Source organism: Varroa jacobsoni, unplaced genomic scaffold (assembly GCF_002532875.2).
Source record: "Varroa jacobsoni isolate VJ856 unplaced genomic scaffold, vjacob_1.0 scaffold_802, whole genome shotgun sequence".
Classification (NCBI taxonomy): domain Eukaryota; kingdom Metazoa; phylum Arthropoda; class Arachnida; order Mesostigmata; family Varroidae; genus Varroa; species Varroa jacobsoni.
The window spans coordinates 11,354-37,575 of NW_019213704.1; the positions used below are offsets into that span (position 1 = coordinate 11,354).

A 26,222-nucleotide genomic window follows, 5' to 3' on the forward strand; every position below is an offset into this window, starting at 1 on the left:
AAACGCGCTATCCCTGTTCGAGCACACAAGAACAAATGCGATGCAGCCAATGGAAGCGTACAAAAAAAGAGAAACCAATTCGAAGTGCTTTACCTCCGCCGATTCGTCCATCGAACGAAGCCCGCAAACAGCATAGTTGTAACATCTGCTATACACTTCAGCAGTTAACACCGTCACTCATAGGAATATTTTGGTTTACTTCGAACATTACAAGACAAAAAGCGGCTGAGAATGGCAAATACGAGCAATCGTGAAAGCCCCTAACAGCATTGCCAGTAAACAAGTCATCATAATAAAGCTCGTATTTAGCTCGAGTGATTCCGGAAAGAGGAGGCAACAGCAACACACGATGTATGTCAAGGTCAAGGGCAATAATACAGAAGAATAGAAACCCGCTCGAAGCGTTTGTGGGTGAGTTCCCATAAACTACAATGTGTCTTGGCGGACTTGCAAGCAACAAGCGAGCTAAGCTCACCAAAGTACCTCCTGGCACCGACGATGGCTATGACGCGACCATCTTTGTTGGCCACAATCACCTTGCCAGACTGAATGAAAAACATGTCGAGCACATCCAGTCGATGAAAAAGAAGCACCGTTTGAAAAGAAACGCGCTACGTGCACTCAATGAAAACTGGGCTATTATTTTTTATGTATCGAAGATGTTTTTGATATTTTCGAAATATCATTTCCGGCCCAAGTTTCCGCATGCGACAAAAGATTACTTTTTGTCCTAAGACTGACTGTTTCGTCGTCTGGCTGGAAAAAATCAAGTTTCAAGTGGGCAATTAGCTCTTTAACAGATTTGGGTTCGGCCTTAGCCAAAAACGGTACAAATCGGATAGTTTCCTCACAGTGATGTCGCATCACTTCAGTGGATCGCTCAGGGTCGACAAAATATTGTTTCAATTAAATACGCGTCTTCTATAACGCTGCCCGAAGTAGTCGCGCATTTAGAGACTCAGCAAATGGGGAAATCGCTTGAAGATAATGTAGTTCTCAAACTCCTGCATCTGAACGAATGAAGCCCAGTCAGCGCCGAGACTCGCACACCATTTAGATACAATACTAAGTACAGAATGTACTCTATATATATATATATATATATTTACAGTACAAAATAGTAGCAAGGCGAATGGATCGAAAAGTTCTGCCAATATACCCGACTGCAATTGTAATATACGATAGTATAAGTGCCGGAATTAGCGCTGGAAAACGTCCCACTTCTTCTACAGTTTTCGATGTCCGTCAACGTTTTGTCACATATTGGCAAGAATAAGGACGTAACCAGACGTCCCAGTAATCGTTATCCACAGAGTGAACGACAGGTCTATTAAGATTTCCGGTGTACCTCGACTAAATGAAATTTTGAAGTTAAGCGACACTGTGGTAAAGAACGACCACGACCACGGCTCTCACCATGGGGAGTGCTGAAGAGCAAACCGAGCAAATTAAAAACGCACTATGATGATATGGTACTTCTGCATTTTCAATTGACAAAACTTGGCATTGAACTTAAAAGAGAACGCTACATTTAAATCTCAGTGAAGTTTTCTGTTCGACTAAAGCGTGATCTCCAATCGCCAATTCATTTGCAGGTATGTTAAAGGGCAAGAAAGCCACGCAGATAGAAATTGGTGGACAACGCTACTAAAGTCGACAGTAAGAATCTGAGGATCTGTCTTTCGTCGAATTTATTCAATTGCAAAAGCCTTGCTCCCTCTTGCCTCGGGCCCATTTAGAGAAATCCAACAGATCTGTGGAAAGCCGAGACAGTAATTAACGAGAAAATGCACACAACCCCTCCAGTGAGCTACGATAACCATACAGATGGCGAGATTGACCAGTCGAATGTACCTTCAGTGTTGAGAGGGGCAGAACGCTTGCTGACAGCGTGGCAAATACCGGTACAGATGACAGATTCGAAATATTCGGAACAGGGCCAAAAATTTGACAACCTGAATGAGTTTACCATGATGTGGAACAGCGAGGGCTGCAAAAGTGAAGCATATGGCTATGCTCTACCCCTTGAAATCGAAATTAGCCCACTTTGGTGACTAATTAGAAGCGATTGCTAAGGCCCATTAAACACAGGTATAAGTCTATATATATATATATATATATGATATATATATGATAATAACAAGGGTAACACTCACAATAATAATCATAATTAAAAAAATGGCCGAATCCCTCCTGAGGGTTCATATAAGAGAGTAGGCATATATAGTTTATTAATAAGAAACGTTTGACACGTACAAACTTAACTATAATTATTGACGCGCTGGTACGTGAAAATATCTGCAGATGGCCCATCCTTCTATCTATGATGCACTTAATTAATGCGCGGAAGCACAGAAATGTTTAAATGCCTAATTACCTGCGTTGTTCACAAGTTGCAAAACTTATATTTCAATGAACTTACATGTAGCGGTTTGTAAGAAAAAACAAGTACGGAATAATCAAATGGCACCGTAGAAATAAGGTCGGTTCCAAACTACCCTTTAAGATACGCCTCCTGATCTTGCCCGATTTCATCTCGATTAGACATAGCACACAACCCTTTTCATGGTACCCTGTAACAAAAGCAATTAAATGCCAGAGAAGATTATGAACTTAACAAAATCAATCACGACTAATTAACAAACTGTAACAGGCATACATCAATTCACACAGCAAGATGTGTTATTAAGAAAAATATCGTACATTGCAATCCGTTTGTTTTTCTTTTATCATTCGCCGCGAACTTAGCCGTTTTTCCTAATGTTGTTTTTACCTGTCGAAAAGTTTAAAAAAATGTCAATGGCGAAAAAGGCGTCGCAGATAATATTAAGCATGAGCAACTCGCATCGTTCGAGTACCTCAGGGAAAAAGGCAACATTTGGGGGAGCCTCAAGGATCGTCACCAGGCTCAGCGACACCATCAGAATGTACAATTTTTTCCTGAAGTGAAAACACTGAAGTGGGTCAAGCTATGCATTACGACCTTAAAGTCTCGTTTGTGATTTAACGCACTAAGCGATTTGTCCGTACTGTATGTTTTTTTTTTTGATTTTATAGATCTGCCACTGATATAATTATTTATCCTACGAGGTTCTTACTATACGTAAAAGTGATACACGGTTTCATGCACGTCGCTGGACGATTATGAGCCTACAGCCAGGCCTCGCGTGTGCTGCAGTGGAATTTCATTTTGGTTATTTAGCCTAAGTGCAACATTCTTCAAGATGCTAAAAATGCTTTCCAGAACATGTTTCCCCATGCATTTACCAACTGACACGCCTCTGACCTCTCCTTGCTTTCAAACGTGACATGTTTACTCGTAGAATAGCATGAACTAGTGCTAGGCACGAGTCACACCTACTAGGCCTGCTTAGCGTGATCGTCAGGCTGATCTTACAGCGACCAAAACATCCGGAACTGCCCGCACTCCTGGCGAAAACGACAGTTGATCATTCAACAATGGATCATCGAATTGAATTATATAACCTTATTTGCAAAGCACTACTATTCACGCAGGAAAGAACATGTACAACACAATTGGTTTGTTATAATTGCTCTGGCAGGAAAGGTTAAGGACTTATTCGGTATTATTAAAACTTAACTTGAGAGCATAAGTATAGAAAATGTCTGGCATTCTGTCTTGAGTGTAATTACACTTGGCTATTAACCTCTTCCATGGCTTAAAAAATTCGGTCCCGTGTGATAGAAATATACCGTATGTTGACAAGTATTTTGGGGCTTGTCCTAAAGCGTCTTACAGCTTCTACGTCTGGAATCTCCTAGAACATGACTACGCAAGCTGAAAGGTAGTCACGCTCGGCCTAGTAGACACGTCACTTCTACGTGCATTCCCTCGGCTCGCTCTTTCCCTTTACTTTGAAAATACTTCCCTGTGAAAAAGGTCTCCGTCAAGTACTTTTGGCGGATCTCCAAAATCGAGCACGTGATTTATGCAAAGCAGACTTACAATATCATCAACACTATCGTCCCAACCATCACCAAAACTTAAAACTAATACGTTAGTTTTGTCTAAAGCGACGCGAGTTGATCTGAAAATGGGCACTGACATATGGCCTTTTCATATTAGAAAGAAAAGACTGAAAAGAAGTCTAAATGAGATTCGGTTAGACAGTTTCATGAGCTTAGATGCTAAAACGCTCTAGAGATGATGCAATAGCATCCGATGTAAGATTACGTGTCTGTCACACGAACGTGGGGTGACAGTGAAAAACAAACTAAATAAATTTCATACGCATCCCATTTACACGATCGCAATCATTAAAAATAGGCCGCGGGCCTATGAGATCGAGTTGTGAAACCTTGACTGTATTCCCTTGTCGGTTTGTGTGTCCAATATAAAATATAGTGTCAAATGTGATGATATGCCCTATCCAACAAAAACAGAAGGCCTGATCGTGGTTTCAATGAAGGACCACAAGAAAATACAAGTTCAAGAATAACGCCGGAATAGTGAGTAGAAGTTACTACAAGTCGGATGAAGCCGTTTTGAAGTCAGTAATTCGCAGATAAATCTTGTTTGATTGTAGACTGAGCAACCGCGGCGGTCGACCAGTTGATCTCAAGTGAATTAAGATCATCCGATAGTCAATACTTCTATGGAAGAGTGGTATAGAGTCTGCGCTGAACTTTGCGGAACTTCTGAGTGTTTGACATAAGGTAAATTTAGAAAAATTTCAATTGCCATGCTTTTGGTATGCTATATCACGGTTCACCTTAATTACGTCGCGATTATTTTTGATCCTAATGATGACAAATCTTGAACTTTTCAAAAGCATCATTCGAGGCTGCTCGGAATACGGCAGATATCGTCGCTTCTCCTGTAACGATGCTTTGGAGTCGATATCTATCATACATCTGCTGGACAGTCGTAAGCATATGACTGGTTCTGAAAACTGTTACCCCTACGAAACACCCTGTGCAATCAATCCATGAGCTCAGTATCTAATAGAAATTCTAATATGATGGCTTCATAAGTTGCATTGGTTGATAGCATCAAGGTAACCTACCGAATCGAGCCGGGTGAATGGAGCACGCAAAGATGAGCTAGATCGGTTTTTGCACCGCATTCCCCCTTCTGCCGTGCCTCGGTTCCCCTCGCCTTCAAAGTCACCTTACGGTTCTTAGAGAGGACAAAAAAGGTTCGGCAATTTCCTTTGAACGATTTCCTTTCTTTGGCAGTTCTGATCGGGGGCGTTAGGTGATTGCGGCACCTCATTCGTCCTAGCAGTGGGAACGTCTTTTAGAGTCGGATAAGCGGCTAGAAAATGAAGCTACAGTGCCATTGTCAGCCGAGGAAGCTGCGCGAGCGTGATGGGTGCCTTCTTGAGTATCAGCGCATCCTCGCAGACGCTAAAAGCCAAACGGTACGTTCGAATGCCTGCTCACTGTAACTGATGGGATAAATAGTTGACGTTGTACTGATGCATCCCTTTCGATTGGTTGTGTAAGCTACTGCTGCTTCGAGAATCAATAAGGCCGCCTTTACGGATCATTCCGTTTATCATTTCAGCTTTAGAACAACATATACCGTTAAGCAAACTTAGGCGGTTCTTTGAAATCATGTAGAAACAGGCGACAAACTATTGTGGTCCATTTTATTCGAATCACTGGCTATCTCATTTGGTACAAACAAACTGCTTACTTATAAAGGTAATAAATGCACCGAACAAACTCACGCCTTGGATCCTGTAATCGCGTGAATTCGGTATTGCTCATAACGGCTTTATCGATATCAAATCTACAAAGCCAATAAGGCGATGGCGTGGGGATCGATGTCTGTGAGGGGCTCGCGTACTCAGTCGGTGGACCGATTATCTCAGGGACCTCTTCTAAGAAATTTCTGTTATTGTCGTTCGAAAGAGAAGGGAAGTTTTTTCGAGTCGGAGAGTGCACCACGTCTACCCTAAAAGTAACAAGCCACAAAAGCGCATCGATAAGGCAAACATAAAGTTACAATTAAGTAGAATGATAAGTTTACAGCCAGAATAAATAGACCTCTTAGACAAAAAATAAAGTGCATGTAAGTTAAAATAGGTACTCTTTAAATCACAAGCTAGCTCATTTTCCTAATGAAGAACGTGCTCTTGTTCTGCTTGTGTCGTATGCGTACCTACTTTCATCTGCCTTTTTCTGGATCATATTACCGATGTGGTCACTGTACTTACCCGACTGTGTAGTAAGACTCATTTGCATCGTTTTTGTCGCTTGACGGACTGAAATGAACAGAGTCTGTCGAAAGCATGATCTTTTACCAGTATAGGTCTTATCGAACTCAGTATTGTAGCAGTGTTCGACGCGTCGAAACCTTCACAAAGTCAGATCTAAATTCTGCTGGGCAAGCAAAGTTTACTCCGCTTCCTTTACCAAACTGCTTCTGCATCATATGCGGAGGGTGCTACGTCTCTTGATCGCAAGGTTTTGTCAATCCAGTAACCTAATAGTATATAAGAATACACACGTCGCTCTTCAGAGGTCAACGCATGAGCTTCCGTCGTCGGGCAATCAACCGACCCTCTCCAGCATAACTGGTCCCCGCCACCCTTCGGCGAGTTGTGAAAAAGGTCCGTACTTTTTCGTTTGATTGGCGGTCGCCGAAATTTACACTTTCGTATATGAATATCTATATGCGAATGCCCATATATTCAAGCTGATCCGCCTCTATTTCTGTTGTCTAGCAACCGGTCGTCAAAAGCATGGAGACTGTCTTGCCTGGTCCATCACGATCGGAGCAGACGTCGGTCAGAAAGCAGCCTCCAATATAAATTACAGGACTATCCGCGTAGGACTGCACAGTAAAAGATCACTAGTACAGGGGCACAGTAGGGACAGACTCGCCTCGTGAAACGTTCAGGCACCACCGGCAATCGCTAATTTGAAACGTAGCGGTGGCGCAGACAGCGAAAATGACACGCGCAGTATTCAATCGGCAGCTATTTCAAGTTTCTGACTTTGCTGGACGTGCCACAAAAGTGCAAGGGGCTACGAAGACCCAGGCCGCAATCCAGTAGTTACCTGGAAAGACAAATGAAAATCGGACTGATGAAAGCCAGGAACAATTACATCATGGCAATGTTTGTCCCGCCGTCACCGCCTGAGCTGCCACGATCTAGAGTCGAGCTTAGCAAATGTGCAATAGAAATATAGCGTTGTTTTTAGATAATGTAATTAGACCAGAAAGTATGCATTTTGGAATCTGAGTACGCTGGAAACATACGAGCCTCTCTGGCTGAATTGGCTGATCTGATGACAATCGGTTTCGATACGAGGCGACTCGTAACTCCACAGTTACAAATCGAACTCTAGTTAGCTACTATATATTTTCGGCTAAGTCGCTAAATCGACAGTGTCTCCCTCTGGTAGCCACCTGAACGTTTCCAGTTCGGGTCGGTGGAGCTAATGTCGACTGCGACATCAGGTCCAACACGGCCGCTTCCAACGAATCGAGCGGTCAATTGTACGCGATGATCGAAATAGAAAAAATCAATGCAGATTCGTTTTATGTAAACACTACGCCATTTGTCACAGTTGCATTAGTGTACGTTTCATAGTTGTCTGTATGTGCAGTGAAATTTAACAATGAACGGCGGCTTCGTAATGGAACAGATTTGGAAGATGCAGGGAATGTGTGGGTTTGGGTTCTAAGGGGACAAATTGTTATTGCTGTTCACACGCCAGAATTATACAGTTGAATAATAACTATAAAATAAAACAAATTTCCTCGACATGACGAGGTCACCGCTGTGAGTCCGTACGCTAATAGTTATCGTACACACGAAACGTTTTCCTACAGTTAATAGTCATAAGTGACATTTTCGGTTCTCGGATACGCATGCGCGCAAAAGCCAGGGACAGTTAACAAACCAGAGATTAGTGAAGAGACAGCGGATACGAGGTGAGCGAAAATGTTTACATAGTATAACGTTGGCCGCGACGAGTATTTACATTTCACTGTGAACTTGGGTGCCACACATGGGTGCATTCAGATCATCAGTCGTTTGGATGCAGGCTAATGATGATCGTGAACATGGACTACTAATTATGGACCAATCTATTACAGGAGTGCGAGCAGGCGGGCACAGTAATAGGAGGTATAATTATCAACATGTTTCATCACCGAACCCAGGGGAACAAAAGTTATATTTCATTATTTTGGTACCAGTTACTAAGAAGTAGATCAGAATATGCGCAGCGTACGTTATAGACTGAAATTACATTATACTACATAGATTAACGCCATTGTAACTGTTTGAGATTAATACTAAGCTTTGGTGAGCTAGAGGTGGCCTTATTTGCGTTAATTAAGTAAGTGGAATTTGGCACTGGGAAAGGATTTCAATCTTTAGAAAGGGCGCTCACGGCCTACTCAAATTGTATTGTTGTCGATATGTTCTCAAGAATTAAATCAACTTACATTTGAAATTCAACCGTCGTATGTAATTATACATTATAAGCGAGTATTCGAACACTTTCATTCATGACCTTCTGTCCAATTAAGATACTTGATAAAAGGACGCAGTACATAACAGTCTAACTTCTACGTGCACTTTACTCAGAATGGCCACTAATTCACGAATACCCCACTAGATTCATGTCTGACCAGAAGCAACACTCAATATAATCTGTCCACAAAATGGTCGCAAAAGAACCAAATCAGATGTGTGAGCATCCAGTAACCTTTGTAGCAGCCTGTACAATAGCCAACATATCGTCCATGTTCTGAAGCTCATTTTCAAATACGATTAAACCGTTTCTGACAACATTCATTAATTACGGTAAGTAACTTCAAATGTCGTAGTGCTTTTTCTTTCAAATATTCATTCCGGACAATTTCGGGCGCAAAGGGCATGTGTCTTGTCTCGCAACGAATATAGTTCGAGGAGCAAGGTGGTATGTAAGCGAACAGTGAAGGACAGCTATGATGGCATACCATGGCAGGCACTGACTTCGATGAGACGGTATAGCTGAGGTCAAGGCACGACCGCGCCGGAAATTCAAGGGGTACTGAGCCAGCGAACAAAAACAATAAACCCACTAAAAAAAACGTGGTATTGTGAGAGGAATGTGGAGTACTTGGGCATACGGTGGGAGGAGGACATCATAAAGGAGATCTTTTTCTATTGAGGTGTACGGAAAACATGAGCTTTTGGCTCAGCAGGCGATAGTTCGGATGTAGAATGGTAAGAGAAGAGCAACCTCATTCTAGAGGACAAGGCAAGTCAGCCGACTCTTTGTTGGCCTTCGCGATGCAGTTAGGACAGGGTCTCAATTCCCTATTCGCAACTCAATGTAGGGGGAAAGAAGCTGAGCCGCATGTGTGTATACAAAAGATTGAAATTTTCGCTTACGAGAGTTTACTGAAAAAGGCCATGACTTCCTGGGAGCGACGCTGACTACGTTCGCAGAGGCTATACGCAAAGAGCATATAGCGCTAAGTGGAAGAGAAGAACATGGTTGAAAGCGCGCAGGACGTAGGAGAGCATTGCAGTGCGTATCTTCCCAGAGATGACGGTGAAGACGAATCCGTGAGAATAAATTATATAAAAATGGTTTTGAAAAGAGGCTGCATTTAAAATTTAATTGTGTTGAAGTTATTAGGGCCAATAATGAACATCTTGAGATCGGAGAGTAACATCATGTTAGACCAAAAACGAATAAAAAATTATAGCTCTTCATTAGGTACGGTGCTTCTATCCATATTTGGTTAGAATGATACGTGAAGTTAGTTCTAGTATGATTAAGGACTAGTTTTTACAAACTAATGATCAACAAGAATGACGGCAATCGAACATCTGATATACACAAGCCGCTCTTGTGATTTTGAATGTAGAGCATTAATTAAGGAACTGCTATCTTGTGCTCGCTTCTTAAATGAGTTACGTTTTTAAAATTTTTAAATGCAGCTAGTTAAACACAAAATTTTTTTAAAATAGCAAGCATAACCTGGTATCTCAATAATTCAAATGTGTCTTTTTAAAAAGTACAATGTAGGTAGCATTTATACACATAGAGCTAGTACATCAAATCACAATATGCATCTGACCATTGATTTGTAAGCAAATCTAGTAAGTAGCCCGGCGCGTTTACTAGGTTTTTGGACAAGCTTGTTTAATTTAAGAGCGTTCAAACCTGGTTAGCTCAGTTGTTTCCGGAATTCTACCAGGTAACGTACCTCAAAGCTACACACAAGCACTAAACCTGGGTCAGAGTGGGGCTCAGTCTCATTTGTACCAACGTTTATGATATCTCACGACAGACTCCATTCGGGCACTTGTGAAGCATAGATGTCAACACATTGCAGAAATAATTACGCTCTAGATTCTCTTTACTTTGTGTTTTCCAAATGAAGCATCAAAAAATGTTCCTTTTTCACTACAAAAAAACAAAAAAAACGACTTTGGATTTCAATCACTGCCACTGATACATGCTGCGTCTATCACATCACCCAAGGCAAAACTGTACAGGTTTCTTGGTTCTCAGTATAAAAAATGGCTATCAAGTCATTTCCTCTGTTATGATTGGTCCTTGGCTCGCAAATCCTTAAAAGAGTTTCGTTGTCGTTCCGTTTCTATTATAACAGTGAGTCGGGTACTGTGAACATGTACACCACACAGAAAACACATCGTAGAGCCTTGCACGCTTTTGCTTAATTGTTTTGATAGGTCGTAGCGAAAGCACCATCATCGAACCAGAGCAAGGTGCACTAACCACTCAAAGTAGGCCCACATTAATTGGCTGTCTTCACTCAACAGTTTTATACGACAGGCATACAGCGTAATTAAGACAAAATTAAAACAAATAAAGACAAAGAAAAATTGTCCAGATATCCCTGTCCCTCTGCTAGCGCTGAGCGGCGCTTTTTCTTCGGCCGTGTGTCCCCACCTCTGATGGTCCTGCTACCGCGATTACGACTGTGACGCAGGAACGAGACACTTTCTGAGCTGCCTTTATTTGTACGTGTATGGAGCAAACAGTACATTATATTCTATTCATTAAGACAGGTTTCGGCTGGCATCAACAGCAACAGCTTTTCATTCGGCAGAAATGTACGCGTTTTCATTAGCATGGCGCTGCGTTGCATTATCAGAGGTCAGATTCTGATCTAACTGTGTAGAGTTTTGTGAAAAATAAAACGTTCTAAGCTGCTAGGCTTTCAAAGTTGCAACTTTGAAGCCTTGCACTTGAGTTCGTCCACGGGTCGTCGTTATTGTAGTTACAGGCCTAGCGCACAGAGGCAGGATGCGACTGCAAGTGATTCACCATGCAAAAACAATGGAAAATTATCCAGCAGAAACTCCGTTATCGACACCTAAAAGTTAGTTTCAACTTTTAGGTGTCGATAACGGAATGCTAAGTATGGGAGAATATGGGGACCAAATGGCTGTAGCTCTAGCAGGATCTCCAAAATCTATTGACGTAATGGCCTGCCAAGGGAAATATGTGAGCACAATTGCTAGATGCAAATAGTGAATTTGTTCGTAAATTATGTGTTTGTTGCGTCTACACAAATACCGACGGCAATCAGGGCGATATGGACGACGATACGTGTATTGATAACTAAAACGTACAACCGGGCAGAAACGCTCGGATATACTTATTGCGTGGAACTGGTTTGTTTCCGTCCCCAGCTATGGCTCCCTCGAAAGTTCTTCCTATTCATGATAGAGCTTTCGCATGCTGATGTCCCCATTCTATCGTATTTATCGATGGCAGTAGCAAAATAAGTCAAAACAAAACCCAGATGCAGGACACTGATTTCTGCTGGGTTTTTTTTTTTTTTTTATACAAAATCCCAACTATTGCTTTTTTGTCAATTAATTAAAAATGGCATCTATTATCGGGGTGGAAGGTACAGGCACTTCTTTAGATGTTCTCTATGAACGTTATTTAGATGATCTCTTATGGCCTTGTTTGGACCTCATCATACAATCATCTAACGTCTTGCGACCTGGGAAAAGTGAAAGTAAAGAAGAGAAAAAGAATACACCAGATCGGTCTGTAAACAGAACTCAAAGTTCCGTTGAAAACCACCGAATTTCTACCACACGTTGTTTTTGACGTTCACTTTGTTAGCTCCCGGAATGTTGTCCGTAAAGCTCAAAAAGGTCGTTCTCGATTTTGTGCGAGAGTCATCGTTAAGCTAGTGAACATCATAGTGACAAGAGGAAACATGCGCTAATATAGTTGTCGCTTGAAATAGAATTGAAAGTTTCCTAAAGATCAGCCTGCGTTCAATTCCAAATGCAAGCGAACAGTTATACTGCTTCGGATCGAGTTTATCACACTTCAATATACAAAATATCTATCAGAGTCGTTTATCTACCCCTGTCTCATTTGCTTGCTATCTTGGCAGAATGCCTCAGACCACCCGGCTGATTGTGAACTCAGCTGGCATGACCTTGCATAATCAGGCCTGGAGAGGCTGGCTGGCTGCCTCATACGGTGCTCCAATATAGGCTCAATACAGCTACTAATATTTATACGTAAAGAGATAAATACACTGAGATCAATACCGTTCGTCGATAACGATATAATTCCATCCAATCTGATGGTATGTATGTCGTTCTCACTGTAAGTATCGTGATTTTTGCATAATTCTGACCGTTTTGAACCTTTATTTGTTAAGAGACCTTGTGAGTGTTCGCATCAAACTAGCTCCTTTCGTAGCTTTGCATTTTTGATGAATGCGCTCAAGTGTTAACTACTGTTAACGATTGCTTAAAAAACTCTGATGACTAAATTAGCGCCCCTACTATTGTACAACATGTAGTATGCCTAAGCAAGTTAATTGAAATAGAGAGGTACACAGGGTCTTCTCAACACAGTAGCACAATTTTTTTCTAAACATGAACACTTTTTTCACAACGAACCGCTAATATAATGTTGAATATCTTTTCGCACTTATGCTACACCAAGTTAAACCGCCAGTTCTAAGTGGGTTTTTCTTTTAGCCGGCCCTGGGCGAGGACGCCTTGCAGCCTTCAGCTTTTGAGACGCTCAGTACATTAAAACGAGATCCATGGGGTACGTGCGCTTGGTCTCGCCGCCACGCATCCTTTAGTCATGTCTTTCCGGCTTAGTACTGGTAGTTTTCTCTCCCCTAAGTCTCCTCCTCGTTAGACTTCTGATAAAATGATATCATGTCATAATATTTTTTTCATATACATACCTTTAGCCTTTGTACCACTCGCGCCTGTACCTTTAGCGTTCTAATTGACACACCTTAATGGCATTAGACATTTGTCTTAGTTCTCCTAAACGGTTTAATATCTGCACAATTATGCGAGCATTTGTTGCCCCATGACAACGCCTGTGGGCAAAAACGATCAGTCGGCTAAGATTTTAAAGTATCCTTAAGCAGCAATCCAGGACGCAGTTTACGTGTACTAGCGGAGGATAGTCCCCGTGTCACTTCTAAGTAGGGCTGTTGCGGCCCACAAGGTAATCGATTACTTGAGTCGAATATAAAGATGGCACTACCGAAATTAGGTGAATCTTACTGTAACTAGCTATACGTATTGGTAACAACACTCACAGAGGATCGTCATAATATGTGTACCATATACAAATGTTGTTATCTGCATGACACTGAGTAACAATGTTCATAATGGCTATACAGATGCTTTATCTGTTCACTGCAAAGCAAGCAACTATGTCCAGTGCTAAACTCAGATTCGTTCCTCTGGCAACCATATATCCAAGGCTCCGATCGAAGACGATAGGAGATAACATCTACCGATACGGGCCATCGGAGATCATTCTGCTGTGCACATCTTTTTGGAGAGTAGCAGCCCTAGAATCCCCAGCTGTCCGAAAACTGTCACGGTTCGTTTATGGTCCCTCAAGGAAGACACTAAGGCTAACGTTGCAAACAAGTTATGCAAGCAGTGCATTTGCTGTTTGTCATAATCGACCAACCTGCCAAGCAGGTAAATATACAAGCAAGAGAATATAGACGCTGTAGTGGACAGAGTTCTACTATGTTCACTTAGCCAGGCTGCGACGGCCTGAGCGCATTCGCCAGAGGCAACACACTCTCGTTAACGAAAGACCACGTCTATGTGGGAAAGGCAGGACAAGCAGAAACCATATATGGGCTAAGGGGCGTCTAGAAGCTGGGCAGACGACAATAAAAAAGCAGAAGTGTAGCAACAGGCTGGCAGATCGACAACAATGTCCTAATTATGATATAGCAAGCAAGACCGATGATTTTCAGAATAGGGCTTCGCGCGAAAAATCAAATCTAACACACAGAGCATCTGATTAGCAAGTGGAAGATTGGGTCAGCGAGCGGAATATGAACTTGAGGGGAGTAGAAAAAAACTAACATTTTTCGTAAACTCGGTTATTTAATAAACAGTAATTTCTCAAAGATGTAGCAGGCCGAAATGTTTCGTTAGCAAGCAAACATAGGTCAATTGGACAAAAGAAATGCTGGCTAAATACATAAATATCAATTACAATGCAAACATTATTATGCGGTTTTCCTAGTCAGAGCATTACCAGCTTACCATGTCAAGTGCAGAAGGTATAAAGACTTTTCTATTTAGTTTTTTATTACTGTTATACTGTCAGTCAGCGTATAATAGCGCGCCAGGCAAGCACACATAAACATCAGCAGATAGACAAACTATGGATCTTGATTGTTCATTGTCTCAGTACTGGACAACTCATAACACTCAAAGTAGAATGGATTAGTATATCGTTATGATTTCAATTGACGAAGTAATAACACGATCTTGTTGTTGTGTCAGTAACGCATCGCGGAAGATGCACGTAAATAAGTAAGAAGATTTAGTGCCTATTTTCAGTGCTACCATCCGTCTGCAGCGTAACGCAACGAAGGAATGTACAGTACCAGAAATGTACTTTATAAAAAAAATCGCAGATGCTACTTATACAAACATCGATGTTAATGAAGCTAAAAGCTTTTTGATTAGGGGAAATGATTTATGTTTTACGTCCGATATCGCTACCTGGAAACCAGCATTCCATCAGATGACTGGCTGGCTCCCAGCCATCACGAAACGAAATCTGGTTAGTGGAACTCAATGAACTTGGGTACCCACATTCATACACTAATAATGCAATTAGAACCGAATGGAAAACATCTGACAGGACAATTTATCCTATTTATCGAATAAAACTATTTTTCTCTGTAAACCCAAGCGCATATCCGTTGGCGGTTTGTCTTAGTAACTATCTATTGATAAAAATACTGGAACGCGATACGTGCGCTATCACAGTCTATTCTGGCGTGTACTCTAGTTATCGGTTGTCGTTTGTCGAATTTTTTATCTAGCAAAGACCCTTTGTTAAGGCAGAATACAATATTCTAAGCGCTCACATACGAATGCAGTCTTTTTATAGCTCTGCGACAAACATCCTGATGATTCCGTACCTGTTTATAAATATTCTTCGTGAAGGTTTTTTTTCACTCAGTCAACACAATATTTTTGACAGTGTGGATGTTTAAAGCCCCTAAGATAATCCGACAGTTCTGGGTAATATCTACTGCTTCATTATAGATACCTTTTCTATAAAGTAGAATTTGATGTATTTTAAACAGCTATTTCATACACTGAAGAACTAAGACCTCCAGGTTCAGACTGTTTAGATCTAACTTTTTTAAAATCTTAGCTAACGCTTATGAGCGGGTTATACATCCATCCTTGTGTAATAAAGCCTGCTGAGTCTAAATAGATGTTTCGAGTTTTATGCCCGGTACTACTACATTAAACATTGCTTCAAACGGCTGAGTTGAACATTGAACGAAATACCTCTACGCCCGTCTCGAATTTAAGGGGCCATGTGTTCCTAAGTTTAAAAGGCAGATACGTTACCACTGCACCATTACCAAGGCTGATATCGCTAGCCACTTACGACCGTAAAATATCAGAAATTTTAGCATTAACTATGCAAAACAAACCTCTGACATGGATCTAAACGTGGACTAAGAGAGTTTATGCTAAGTAACCCTGTACAGGAACACGCAAGCTCTCTTTGACAAGCAACAGGAAACTCGCGCATTCATTTTTGCAATCTGTTTTCGAATCACAACCCGTCGCAAAGACGTCTTGATTGAACTAACACTGACCAGCGATAAATATGTACAATATTACTAGACAAATGTTCGGCCATGAGGTTCAGGAGTGAAGACACCCATTGCGATATTAAGTGATATAAATATCATATTGCAATAATGTTACGATGCTGACTTACCGAAGAATTCGACTACAGATCGATTTTCTGTTTGCCTAATTATTGATTAACTTCATTATGGAGGTTTCCATAACACCTGTTCACCTGTAATGCTCTAGTCACTACTACGTAGAGCTAAGTTGTCGTTATGCTACCTGCCTGAAGTAATCCGTCATCGTTTATCAAACATCGAGCTCAAGGGGTGGCACTGCGCCACCCTTTGTCGACAGTGCTTCCCATTACACGTATCGACATACTTCAATAACCTGTATATGATGCCTGCTAATACGTGCATAAATTTGTAAAATGTCCGATATCTTGCAGTCTATTAGCAAGCGGCGCCCGTTGCATCGTTAAGGCCATTGACATTTGTGCTTCGAGATATCATTAACAAACAATCTCCACTCGCGATATCGTATAATGCATGCATCTATTTATAGGACACCTAATAATTAACTCTGCAGTGAGAAAGCTGCAGTGTGAGTTTGACCTTATAGTATCAGTGGTGTTGTTTCGGAACGGCACAAGTTCGTTTTTTAAGCTGTATGTATAAAGCATATATAATGTAAGTTCAATTCATCGTTAAATATGAGCTAGTAGATCCGAATACTAATGCGTTTACCGTTGCGATTAAGGGGCGTTTAGGTCATACGTAGACATGGTTCAAAGCAGGAGTTCAATGGTTCATAAGATTCGAATTTCTGCTCACTCAATAGTTGCATTTGACCCGCGTAAGAACAAATACACTCCTCACTTATAATCTATTCGAAACGAGGCCCTGCCGTGCCACATGCGCTATTGGCCATTGCGTTGGGGTTGAGAAGGCTTTGGCCGCTACGACAAGATAGGGGTTTGGACCTATGTTTATTTGTAATGCTAAATTCTGATTTTTTAAACACTAGATTCGGTTAATCCTTCATGTAAGCAGCATTGGCAACTCTGAATAGATTAGAAAAGGAGGAAATATGATTACCAGATGAACATAACGGGACGTCTAGAATGTGGATTAGGTTGATATTTTTTGGTATTGAAATTGGCAGTGAAAATTCCACTGGTTCTCACACCTAAACCTGGCTTGAACAGCGTTGCTGAAATAACGCGTCGTCAGCTGAAAAAAATCCTGCACTCAATGATTTGGTTAAATATTAGGCAAAAAAGGATAAGGATAAGACATAAGTTGTTTAGAGAGCATATCGAGAGAACGTTGCAAGACAGCGGCTAAGTGGATTAAAGTAAGTCCGAAAACGATATAATGGTGATGGTAACGATGGTATAAGAACCATCCCGTGCTTATGAACAACGAGATCATTTGAAACACTGTTATTGATGATTAAGTGATTCACATAGGATTCGCTGAATATGATCTTATGTCACGAAAGACGAATGAGAATTTTCAGAGAATAATAACAAAAACAATGATGACAGCCACAAGACTAGCATAACAACAGTGATTTTACATTAATGACCCCCTCGTATAGTTATATATATATATATTCATATATACATTCCTTTATTCAACTTTACTACATTCTATCGCTATTTTTTTTATATACATGTACACATTTTAGCAACAAATTCATTCTTTTTTTCGTAGAGAGAGTTATACAGGGACTGTTTCATGTAGCGGAACAAAATGGTAAATGTATCCGAAGACCCGCATAATTTCTGCGTCTATAATAAAAGGAACACGTACATAGATTGTAGTCCAGTTCGGGTTAACCAGACACATGGAAAGCTGTGCGTGCATTTTTGGACGATATCAGCTAACTTGTTATATGAGTCTTTCGTCAGGTTTAGCAAATCGGACCACACTGCTAGATTCAAAATCCGTTCCTTTTTTGAATACACAGTAATATGTTTAGTTTGTTTTTTTCTTTTAGTAACGAACGATGTTTTGTTTTATTTGAAATTGTTTATGCACTAGCTATTTATTATCGGTTTTATTTGTGAATATTGCTCACATTATTATCTAAATCAATCTTGGATTACCTTTCCTTGTCGAAGTTTTCCTAGAAAACGAAACTTCCTTACTAATGAAGTGTTCTAATCAGGCAGCAATCGGATTGTCCAGACAGACGTTAAAAGTCGATCAATGCGCTTCATCCCAGCTAAATTTCATTATAGTTTTTCAATATTATCGATACTAATACTGTTTAGAAATAATAAGGTATGGCTGCATATTCAATGGTAATATCCCAGTCTATAATGTTATATGTAGATGTTATGCTACTATCAAACGAAACCCGGGGAGGGGGAGGGGAAGGGGAATGGGGCTGGGTAATAGGATTAGGTTCTTACAAGCGTTGGGACTATACGTATAGTGCGATTCGCCAATCCTACTAACTTAAGGTTTCTCAAAAATCTGAAGGTGATCACAACCGGTTAGTAAGCTTGTGAGGAAAATTCGTTTTAGAGCATTTTCGCACCTCTTACATAATCTTTTCATGACGATATCGAACCACAGATGGTTTCTTTTTCAAAATTGGTACCACGTTTTTTGCCTAAATGCTACAGTAATAGCCCTCGCAGCCTACAGGCAGCGCACTCGTTAATTTCCATACACGTTATATATATATATATATATATATATATCATTTGCCCGTGCAACAATAACAAAAGGCGAAACATTTGGCCTCTGTCATGTGCGATCCAGTTCTATAATGTCAAAATCAATATCTCTTTCCCTTTTGATTCTCTGAACAAATAGTTTTATATTCAGCAGCCTCTACGGAAAGCGGACCTTTGCCAGTACCTAAATAACTTTGACCTATAGCTTATAATAAGGTCTTTCTTCCATTATGCCTGTTCGTTGTCGGCAACTGCTAACCGAGTCATTTATTTAGAAATACTGAAGAATTCGTTGCTCGACCTTCTTCCGACAGATAGGACATTCGAGAAGACGATCACCACAATATTGACAAGTGGCATGGCCGCAAAGGAAGATCATATTCTTGTAGCGATCAAGGCATACAGGGCAAATCGACCGCTCGTGCATGTCATTCAGCTGCTGTTTCAAGCGATCATTTTCATCTTCAGTACATCGCGAAGTCGATGGCGTAGGGTTCCCTACGTTTTGCAGCTGCTGTTGTTGCTGCTGCGGTAACTGTCCCTGTTGGATAACAGAAGTTCCAAAAGAGATATTGTTTTCCTTCGTTTTCACGCCAAGCGACTCAATCGTGGCTGGTCGCATCGGGGCACTATTGTTTCGCGCACCGTCCGGCATCTGTAATACGATGTAAAGGTATGTACGGAAAAGAGGAAATGGATTGTGGAGCAGAATGACATCTGTAAATGGATCCTATAACGATTCAATAGTATGGTATGGTGAAGCTCATTCATAGCGAAAACACTATAGCATAAATTATCGTGAAAAAGACTAGGTTAGAAACGACGCTAAGGCATACCTCATGAGAACGCGGCTGGTTTAGCTCCGTTTTTCGCTCAATATGCTGTCGGCATTCTGCACATTTTTTCATTAAAGCGGCGCAATCTTCACAGGCGCATACATGCCCACAGGGGTGGAACTGTACAGCGGCCAATTTGTCCGCACACACAGCGCACTCATCAATTTTGACCCTCTGTTGGACCGCCGCTTTGCATTCGAGACATTTTTTAACGCGCGAAGCGCATGACTCGCATGAAACCACATGCGCACACGGCAGGAACATAATGCACGACGGACGATCTGAACACACCTATAACGATGTTATTAAGAACAAAATAGATCCACATGTCCTTTTAATCTAACCAATTTGATAATATATACATTTTAACCTTTAAAAGGTGTCAACCAGCAATCACTTAATGATGGAATCACGCCACAGATGCCGTTATATATATCACATTCTCTCACCATGCATTCGTCTTCAAGGGAAGTGCGGGTTTCTCCAAAGTTTGCTGTTGAATTAAGTTTCTGCCGCGAAATAGCCTGCGGGTGCGAGAAGAGCACCTGATGGCCTCCCGGACCAGGCTGATTTATAGATGATTGCTGAGTGCTGAATAACATCTGTTGTTGATTGCGAGCTCCTATGCTGAGGGATGCCAGTGCCTCGCTCGGACCCTGCGACGATGATACAGACCCCACTGACGCAAATGAATTCTGTTGCAATTGTGTCTGTTGCTGTTGTTGCTGGCTCTTGATGAGGAGGCTTCGCATATTTGGATCCGGACAAAGGTCCAATGGGGTTTGCTGTTTTTGATTTCGAATAGCTGCGAAAAAAGAAGAACGTCTTTCAAATGATACGGAAATTCTATTTGAATTTTACATCGTGTGTGCGGAATGTGGTAGCATGGCGAACAACAATTATGCTCTCGATATGCTTCAACTTTTGTATCCACTGCGGTTTGCTAAGCTATGCATCAAGCATGCTTTAGAGCTAGCCATAACTTTTACATAAATTAACAGTTGAAGTTATTCAAGCATCAAAGCAGCAATTCATATTGTCACTCACTTAGGTCTGCTCCATTGGCGACAAGGAATTTGGCAATCTGAGCACTAATATCTCCTATCTCAAGGGATCCCAAAAGAGTCCCAGTTGGGGAAGCCGCTTGATTTGGCTTGTCTGCAATACTGGCCTGGTTGGTTCCGCCTGCCATGTTAGCCATGTTCACAGAAGCCATATTGGAGTTTACTGTATTAGTGGATGCGCCTCCCATGGAGTAGCTGCCTTGAAGATGTTTCAATTGCGACAGCGTGTGGTGCCTAAGAGCTTCGTGTAACGCAGTGTCGCCATCTTTATCCATCAAATTTAGATTAGTACCTGAAATTCACATAGAAGTTGACTAACGAGTATCGTGTAACGTTTGCAGTTGTTTTCATTAATTTATAACCCTGTGGATACCTCTAAAAACTCATAAGATTTCTTCGTTAAAGAATTTGAGAGTTTGATTTGGTCCTCAGAGCTTTTTTGCAATTGTTTCGAGAATAAATTTATACGAACCGGCATTGACAAGCAGCCGAACTATATCATGATGTTGTCTTTCAACTGCGAGGTGTAGAGGTGTTTGCATGTTGATGTTCTGTAGATCCACCCGGGCTCCGCCTAATTCGATCAGAAGCTGAGCTACTTGTAGGTGATTGTTAAGTGCTGCTAAATGCAACGGTGTATAGCCATCATCTTTCTGGTCATCTACTCGCCATCGGTGGGGAAGATTTTCCAATAACACACGAACCGCCTACAAAAAACAGGTAAATCGAGTGGAAGCGGCATATAAAAGAGGAATATTTTTTTTTGTTTTTGCAGGTCGTATAAACTTTAAAGTATAATAAATGGTAATGCAAGTTTGATACACCCACCTGGGGATTGCCCCTAAGAGCACCGTGATGCAGGGCATTGAAGCCGTTGTTGTTAGCGAGTGTCACATCGGCGCCGCTGCGCAATAGAAGTTTCATAATATCCTCACGTCGTTTACTGATCGCATCATGCAGCGGGGTATCACCTTCACAGTCCTGTAGACTCGGATGACACCCTAATTGTAATAAGCGTTGCACCGAATTCACGTGACCCTTGTAGACGGCAATGTGAAGTGGAGTTTGACGTCGAGCATTCCGCGCGTTTAGGTCGGCGCCAGCTTGAGCCAATAACCGGATTGCCTCGGGTTCATCACCGAAAGCAGCATGGTGTATTGCCCGGTCACCGTCCTTGTCTAATAAGTAAAAGAAGGGAAGAACAAAGAAAATACCCAATCATATTAACTTTGTTTTCAGGATGTAGGCACAAACATTTAGTTAGGTTAAATCAAATGAACGTATTTGTTGTCGTACAGGCGTTTCACTCTCCCAGAAAACTAGCTCACCTTCAATTTCAACATCAGCACCGTAGCGCACGAGGAGTCGAAGTACATCGAGGTGTCCGTTTTGGCAGGCCGCTTGTAAGGCCGTATGTGTAACGTAGACACCGTTAACACTGGCATCCCGCTTAAGGAGGCCTTCAACTTTGTTGGCGTCACCCGATGCTGCAGATCGAACCAATTCCTCGTTAACATCGCCTGACGCGTGGCTATCAAACAGTTTTTTCAGAAGAGCACTGAGCCGATCACCTGAACCCTGCAAACAATTCAGGGGTCGAGAGAAGGAAACTATTACACTTGTAGTTGAGGTAGGCCAACCTTCACTTATGAATAATTCTCCTTATATTCGTGCTTTCTTTCGTTTAATTTTTCACATTACAATTGCATAATTTCCGTCTTCTGGAATTGTATGGACTATTAGCCAGAATTACATGATATTATATATCCTGAAGGTCTATGAGCTAATTCTGTACCTTTGTCGAGTCCGGTCGAATTTTAGTAAGTGCAAGTGGATTGAAAGTCCATTCTTCCCCGCGTACTTCAACCTTCACATCGCCGTCATCGTAAACCTGCAATATCATATAATAATATTAGGAATATAATTCAATGAGCTGGTACCATAGCACATTCGAGTACAAGTCTTCATGAAACGAGCATGTGGCGATTAAATATACAATTTAGCGTTTCCTACGCAAATAATATACCAACTCCTTGGTAGGCAGAATAGATACAAATAAATACATGCGTGCGAAAGGTGGAAAACGAAATACCTTTTAAATGATTTTAGCTTTAGAATGAAACAACTTAGGAAGCTTAAAATAAGGGCGTTACTTCCTACTGCCTACCTGTCGAACTCTGCCGATTTTTCCAACGCTGGGCAACATTCCGTCCGCCCACTCGCCGTGCCTTTCCTGTAACACCTTCAAGCGATCAATATCACCGCAGATTTGGACTAAGTCACCTGTTTGAAGTTCGTCTGGTGACCCGCCGCCAGCAGCTGTCGACCCACCAGCGACAGGAATGCTTCCATCACTGAGCAGATTTACTGTAAATGTCGTAGCTGCGCCGCCTGTTTGCACTCTGTTGCTAGGTAATAGCCGGGTCAACACGCACGGATTGAACGTCCATCGTCGTCCAGAAGGATACGTTACCACAACGTCATTATCTTCGTCTATACCAATCACAGTTCCTGACAAAACAAAATAAAATTTTAGATCAGTAAGCAAATGCACACGAATTAAGACAAATTGCTACTAATTTGTACCTGTTGATGACCGATAAGTAATTGATTTTTCATTTTACCTATATTTAAATACCATAAGCAAGCCACAGAAATGCAACCTAAGCCCTTAAATTGTCAGAACAAATGGTTAAGATTTACACTTATAATAGAGTCTAATAAATCAACGTCAAGAATATTACTCTCACCTGTGGTGCCCAAAGCTTCGTGCATTCCGTCAGCCCAGCCACCGTGATTGACTTGGAGACTTTTTACGAGGTGCACGTCTAACTCGATTGTCACCATATCTCCCACTGATACGTGAAAATGTAAGAAGAGAGAAAGACGAATCACGTATGTTTGCAACTGCACGATAAATCTAACACGCTCTACTTGTAGCAACATATTTGTTTCTTAGTACATCGACATAAGCTGACATGTACTAGAAAATTTATCTCGTACCTATAGAGATAGAAGTTCATTCATTTATATACAGACTCATTAAGTTTATATATCTAACAGTTGATTAACATGTACTTAAAAGTTGCACTGCACTTTAGAGATAAATACGTTTATTCATTAACAAGAATTTCATTTCATGTTAGCTTACATTGCAATTGACCGGTAGAAGATATCATGCTTCCATGTTCGCCAAGGACAGGCAGGTGGTCCCTGTAGACGTTTCCTCCTTTGCCGTCTGTAAGGACTTTCAGGTCCGACATGCCTTCGAATCCTACGCGGTACATGTTTCGCGTACCTGTAGCCTCCCATTGAACTGACGCGGCACTTCGCGGAGTTGTTACGCTCCAATCCTGAATTTCAATTACCTACATTTCAAGCACCGATGGGTGGCAACAAACCAAAAAAGCTGATGCAAATAAGTCTTCGTAATAATTGACATACTGATTAAGAACGCTACGACCTTATTGTGTACTTTTGCATCTTAATATGTAAGTATTCTGTGTAAAAAATGAAATGGCAAGATACAAGGTTTATTTAACAACCGTAAGTATCATCCACGGATACTCTCGTGTAGTAAGGCCCTTGTCGAGATTAAAGCCACACAAATAAAGTTTCACGCATTTTGTTACTTAACTCTATGGACATAAATCAAAGTTTGGCAATTTCAAACACGATATTCTATGTAATGTATATTTCTCTTTACTCTAATCTACACTTGATTAGCAGAGGGCCGATGCCGTGCACATTCAGAGGGCTGTTCATTTTAAGAAAACAAGCCGTCGAGTAAAATTCTTAGAAGAGTGTGATAGAAAACGTTCTCATAGAAAACGATTAAAGTTCTGAATAACCAATCGGATTTTAATACTAATTGAACATCCTCCAAGATAAATTTTCCTACATTGATTTCTTAATTTTTTTTTCATTTACATCTCCGTATCCTAAAATGTATTTACAATAAGTAACAAAAAAATATTCTTGAAATAAATCCAGTTAAATTTAAAATCGTGAGACTTCGTTTAACTTTCAAGAAGTTGTGTAGCTTCGTAACATTCTATAGATGCATAAAGGGCGAGAAGTCGGAACTACGGACAGGGCTTGCCATCTAGTTTTTTACATAATTCTTGTGCTAACGCACATATTTAGTACGTTATTCAACTTACTTTGCCTGTTCTTGCCCCGTCCTGATTGTCCCATTGCCAGTCGACCCCACGGACGACCCTAGCGCCGGGAAAGGTGCCCCTTAGTGAAACTTTCTTGGATCTTTTGCGTGCCTCGCAGAGTACCCTATCGCTGAATGGGGTAGCTACCCGATAGAAGCGGTGCGCTAGCAGGTGCTTATTACCGTGATAGCATACAGAGCACAGATCAAGCAACGAACATTCTGCACACGACCACCTATTAAAATTATTAACAACATCAGTCAGATTTTCTTGTTATTGTTTTGCTTTATAGGATTATAAGAAACAGCTTCCGTTTTCTGTCTATTATGGAGTAGTAATGTGATGGGCTCAATTACGGTTCAAATCATATAGGCTAACTAAGACGCACAAAATTAGATAGGACATATTGCAGGAATATTAATATATTGCGTGTGAGTGATGAACTCTTAAACATGCATGATATGTTTAGCAGTTCTTAAGTTAAACGTTTTCACGTGTAATACCATTTACTTTATATTGTGCACAGCTAAATTGCACAAATCCAATCTGAATCAGTTCTGACTGTAATATGTAATCTCAGTGAGACACGCATCCTGTGTGTCAAATAGGTAAGTGTCTTATGAGTGTGCAACTAGTAAACGTTCTACCTACCGTATACCATATATTGGACCTTGACCACAGCCGGAACACACTGTATTATCGTGTTTTACCCCTGTCGGCGCACTGTCCACTACGCGAAGGTCATACGTACCGCAGCATCTACCAAAATGAAAATGAAAACAGTAAAACTGAGAATTTTATAAACTGCGAATATGCGTGAAATCGATTTTGACATGAACATAAAGGAGAGAACGTCAAGATCCAGTTTTGACTAATTTAATATGACCTGTATATCTCCTCCATGGTGTTAGCAAGCCTGGCCTTCAATTAAGCCTACCTATAGTTAGCAGCTGTTCCATTATCCCACACAACGACAACTTCCTCAGGCGAATCGAACTGTCTAACTGTACCGAGATGACCCTCTCCGCCATCTTGTTTATCCCATTTCCAGCCAGGTCCACGCATCACCCTAGCGCCCACACCACCGACCATTCCGCTGAGTGAATTTCCGCCACAGCCGCCACCGTTCACACCGCCGCCACCTCCGGGCATAGGCTCGTTCGTCAGCCCGCTGACAGGCCCCGGCGCGCCGGTGATCCCCATCGACATGCCCCACAAGCAGCGTCTTGCCTAGCCAGGACGCCGGTCCGGTAGACTCGGCAAACACTCAGTCACTCACTGCTGCCCACTGGATCGCTGCTCGGGGCAGCGCGACCAATTGTGACCTTTAGCACCCCTAATTACCTGGAAGCTATGGCGATACAGCGTGTTAG

General features: G+C 41.4%; 2 protein-coding genes across 5 annotated transcripts; both read right to left on the reverse strand.

Moving 5' to 3' along the window:
* Positions 1-2,191: 2,191 nt before the first annotated feature.
* Positions 2,192-14,182, reverse strand: LOC111263948 (uncharacterized). Of its 4 annotated transcripts, none has more exons than XM_086969873.1 (5): positions 13,553-14,182; positions 6,186-7,032; positions 5,663-5,923; positions 5,028-5,411; positions 2,192-2,573 (listed from the first exon to the last, which is right to left on the reverse strand). In XM_086969873.1, the coding sequence occupies exons 2-4, from the start codon at positions 6,260-6,262 to the stop codon at positions 5,351-5,353; spliced, it is 399 nt and encodes a 132-aa protein (XP_086825999.1). In that variant the 5' UTR covers positions 6,263-7,032; positions 13,553-14,182; the 3' UTR covers positions 2,192-2,573; positions 5,028-5,350. The 4 variants fall into 4 exon arrangements, with proteins under 4 accessions (XP_086825999.1, XP_086826001.1, XP_086826000.1 ...); XM_086969875.1 differs by having other exon boundaries at positions 5,028-5,405; positions 5,697-5,923; positions 13,187-14,182; XM_086969874.1 differs by having other exon boundaries at positions 5,697-5,923; positions 13,187-14,182.
* Positions 14,183-17,691: 3,509 nt separating this feature from the next.
* mib1 (E3 ubiquitin-protein ligase mind bomb 1) lies at positions 17,692-26,222 on the reverse strand. The gene is made up of 14 exons (XM_022839453.2): positions 25,787-26,222; positions 25,501-25,608; positions 24,850-25,084; positions 23,838-24,054; positions 23,437-23,541; positions 22,854-23,197; positions 22,482-22,577; positions 22,015-22,264; positions 21,515-21,864; positions 21,159-21,393; positions 20,670-20,978; positions 20,072-20,427; positions 19,623-19,913; positions 17,692-19,441 (listed from the first exon to the last, which is right to left on the reverse strand). Exons 1-14 carry the CDS (start codon positions 26,056-26,058, stop codon positions 19,058-19,060), a joined length of 3,552 nt encoding a protein of 1,183 aa, XP_022695188.1. The 5' UTR covers positions 26,059-26,222; the 3' UTR covers positions 17,692-19,057.